At 37.8% G+C, this 2,847-nt stretch overlaps 1 protein-coding gene across 1 annotated transcript; it reads right to left on the reverse strand.

The window, feature by feature from the left end:
* Positions 1-601: 601 nt before the first annotated feature.
* Positions 602-1,537, reverse strand: LOC105884147 (olfactory receptor 4C15-like). Its single transcript, XM_012787866.2, has one exon. The coding sequence runs from the start codon at positions 1,535-1,537 to the stop codon at positions 602-604; it is 936 nt and encodes a 311-aa protein (XP_012643320.2).
* Positions 1,538-2,847: the final 1,310 nt, after the last annotated feature.

Raw genomic sequence — 2,847 nt, forward strand, 5'->3', positions numbered from 1 at the left:
AGCATGACTGGATCAATCACGTTTTGCATCTCAAAAAATTAACTGAGTGATTCAAATTCTATAGCAGTTGGTAGTGGACCCACATTAAATGACAGAGTCATGTGAAACAGAAACACCTATACCTGGGGTTCTATGAATGCTCTTGTCTGTGCTCTACCTCAGTCTTGGCAGTTTTTTTTCTCAGAAACACAAATATCAGCATCCCAAACATAACTTTCTTTTCAATTGGCATAGTTTAAGTAATATTCTATCCCTAAGTTCTGAGATATACTTGTCTTCCTTCCAAAAAGGTTTTCAAAGTATGAAGTGAATGACAAGTAGTCAGATGAGGTAATTTCTCTTTTCATTCTTTTTTTAGTATTAGACTCTAAGTCAATATAAAATTCAACACACTTTAATTTACATGTGTGATAAAGGGCTGCCAACTCAGTTGATGAGAATCAGAGGGTACAAACATCCTTTTCTGACCTTCATTAACGCTTTCGTTATAACATATGTTGCCTCTATCTTTACAGGTATATATCTGAAATTTTTTATCCAAGAATATTTTTTTGACTTTTTTAGTCTTATCCACGACTTGATAAAATAAAAATTTAATATTTTATTTTCCATCAGACACCACCAACAATCTGTTCCATACTTTCCTAATGGCATTTTTTACATCCTTATTCCTGAAAGTATAAATCAAAGGATTGAGCAAGGGAGTCAGGATGCCGTAAACAACTGCCACAATTTTGTCAGAGGAGAAAGTAGATGGAGGTCGTGAGTATACATAAATGCATGGGACAAAGAACAAAACCACAACAGCAATGTGGGATCCACAGGTAGACAGAGCTTTTTTCCGCCCTTCAGAACTATGAGTTCTCAGAGAGAACAAGATGACACTATAGGAGACGAGCAACAAGGAGAAGGTTATTATGCAGAAAAACCCAGTATTTCCCACCACAAAAAAGCCAATGATGTGAGTGTCGGTGCAGGCAAGCTCCAGTAATGGATGCAAGTCACAACAGAAGTGATCAATGACATTGGGACCACAAAAGGGCAACTGGAAAATAAAGAGTATTTGTATCGTGGAATGCAAGAAGCCCCCTGCCCAGGCTGCCCCAATCAAAATGCCACAGAGCCTCCTGTTCATGATGGAAGAGTAATGCAAAGGCTTGCAAATGGCCACATACCGATCATAGGCCATGGCTGTGAGGACAATCAACTCTGCCCCACTAAGGAAGTGTTCAGCAAAAAGCTGCGTCATGCAGCCTTCAAATGAGATTGTTTTCCTCTCATACAGGGAGTCTACAATCATCTTTGGGGTGAAGACAGAGGAGAAGCATGCATCTAGGAAGGACAGGAATGCCAAGAAGAAGTACATGGGGGACCCCAGTAGTGCAGGGCTGTTGCGGACGGTTACTACAATTAGCATGTTGCTCCCAACAGTTGCAATGTAGACAAACAAAAATATAACAAATAATATTTTCTGAACGATTGGATTCTGTGAAAGTCCCAGAAAGATGAACTCAGTTACAAAGCTTTGATTATGCATGATTTCCAAGGAAAAGGTAAAATCTCGAACAGTGATCAGCATGTAACATCTGCAGTTATAACAAAGAAAACTTTGCTTCAGTTCAATTTATAGTATTACAGTCATGAATAAGTTGGCACATCCATATACAAAATTATCTTAAGTGTTTCTGTTGTCAAAGAGAACACAAAATTAGAAATTACTGAAGGTAGTTTGGAAAGGTCAGACAGAATTGGTTTGGAGATAAATTATTGAATGCCTTGAAAGAGGCCACAGTTTCAATATGGGAGAAGAAAAGCATCCACATGTGATAGAGAAGAGAAATAGTTTTTATCTCAAGTGCCAGCTTTGATTATTTACTAGTGGGTTCCAGGAATGAATTGTTGAGAACATTCTGAAGCCACCTCCAAGTTATGAGGAAAGGAGGACTGTAACTAATAGTGATGCCTGCCATTACATGAAATGGGAGCAGGCAGGGCTGGCTAGCATGAAACCCTAACCTGGAGACTGCCTGAATACAATAGAAGAAGAAATTGCATGCAGTTTACAGGCCACTTGAAAATCATGAATACTCCTCACATATGTCTTTGAAAGTCTGAAATGCATTGAGCCTTTAAATGAATTAATTCATTCTTTATAAAAGAATGATCAGTGGAAAATTCCTAGCTGTAAACTTAATACATAAATAGTATGCACTAAGTATTGAGTTTATTTTCACCTATCCTTTAAAATGAAAAATTTATATAAATAATAATGCTAATACCAGAGTGTTGTCATGGTGACTATGTGATGTTAGGTGGGTCTCAGGACCCACTGCTAGAACATGGTCTGTGATCATCCTATTGTCCCTGTTTGATTGGTGGGACACTCTTGCTTAAAGAGACTAAGTTCAAGCAAACAACAGATGCTTGACCTGGCATTGAGCAGAGAACCTCTGACTCCAGCACCCACAGGATCAACAGGGAAGGAGTTGGATTTTTCTTTTCAGCAAGAACTTCAGAAGAGGGTTGACCTTTCTACAAGCACTTACATATACATACTGGCAGCCACCACATAGACAAGGAAGAGAAGCAAGGTGCTTATAAGACAGAGTCTTGAGGCTTTATTAATTATTTGCCAATTATTTACACAATGTGGCCAGGTCTGATCAAGTATAACTACTAAAGATATAAATGTTTCAAATTTATTTTATATTATTGTAAAGCAGAGAAGTGTGTCTATATTAATAGCTTACCTGCTCATCAGGCTTATAACTAAGGTCATATTTGAAAATGTGAAATGTTGCTTATGATAACACACCCTTATCAATTGTGGTTACTAGTAAATCAGTT

Source organism: Microcebus murinus, chromosome 4 (assembly GCF_040939455.1).
Source record: "Microcebus murinus isolate Inina chromosome 4, M.murinus_Inina_mat1.0, whole genome shotgun sequence".
NCBI lineage: Eukaryota > Metazoa > Chordata > Mammalia > Primates > Cheirogaleidae > Microcebus > Microcebus murinus.

Bases quoted from the DNA above. Each gene is read 5' to 3' on its own strand.
- LOC105884147 (XM_012787866.2), bottom strand. From the start codon at position 1,537: ATGCATAATCAAAGCTTTGTAACTGAGTTCATCTTTCTGGGACTTTCA.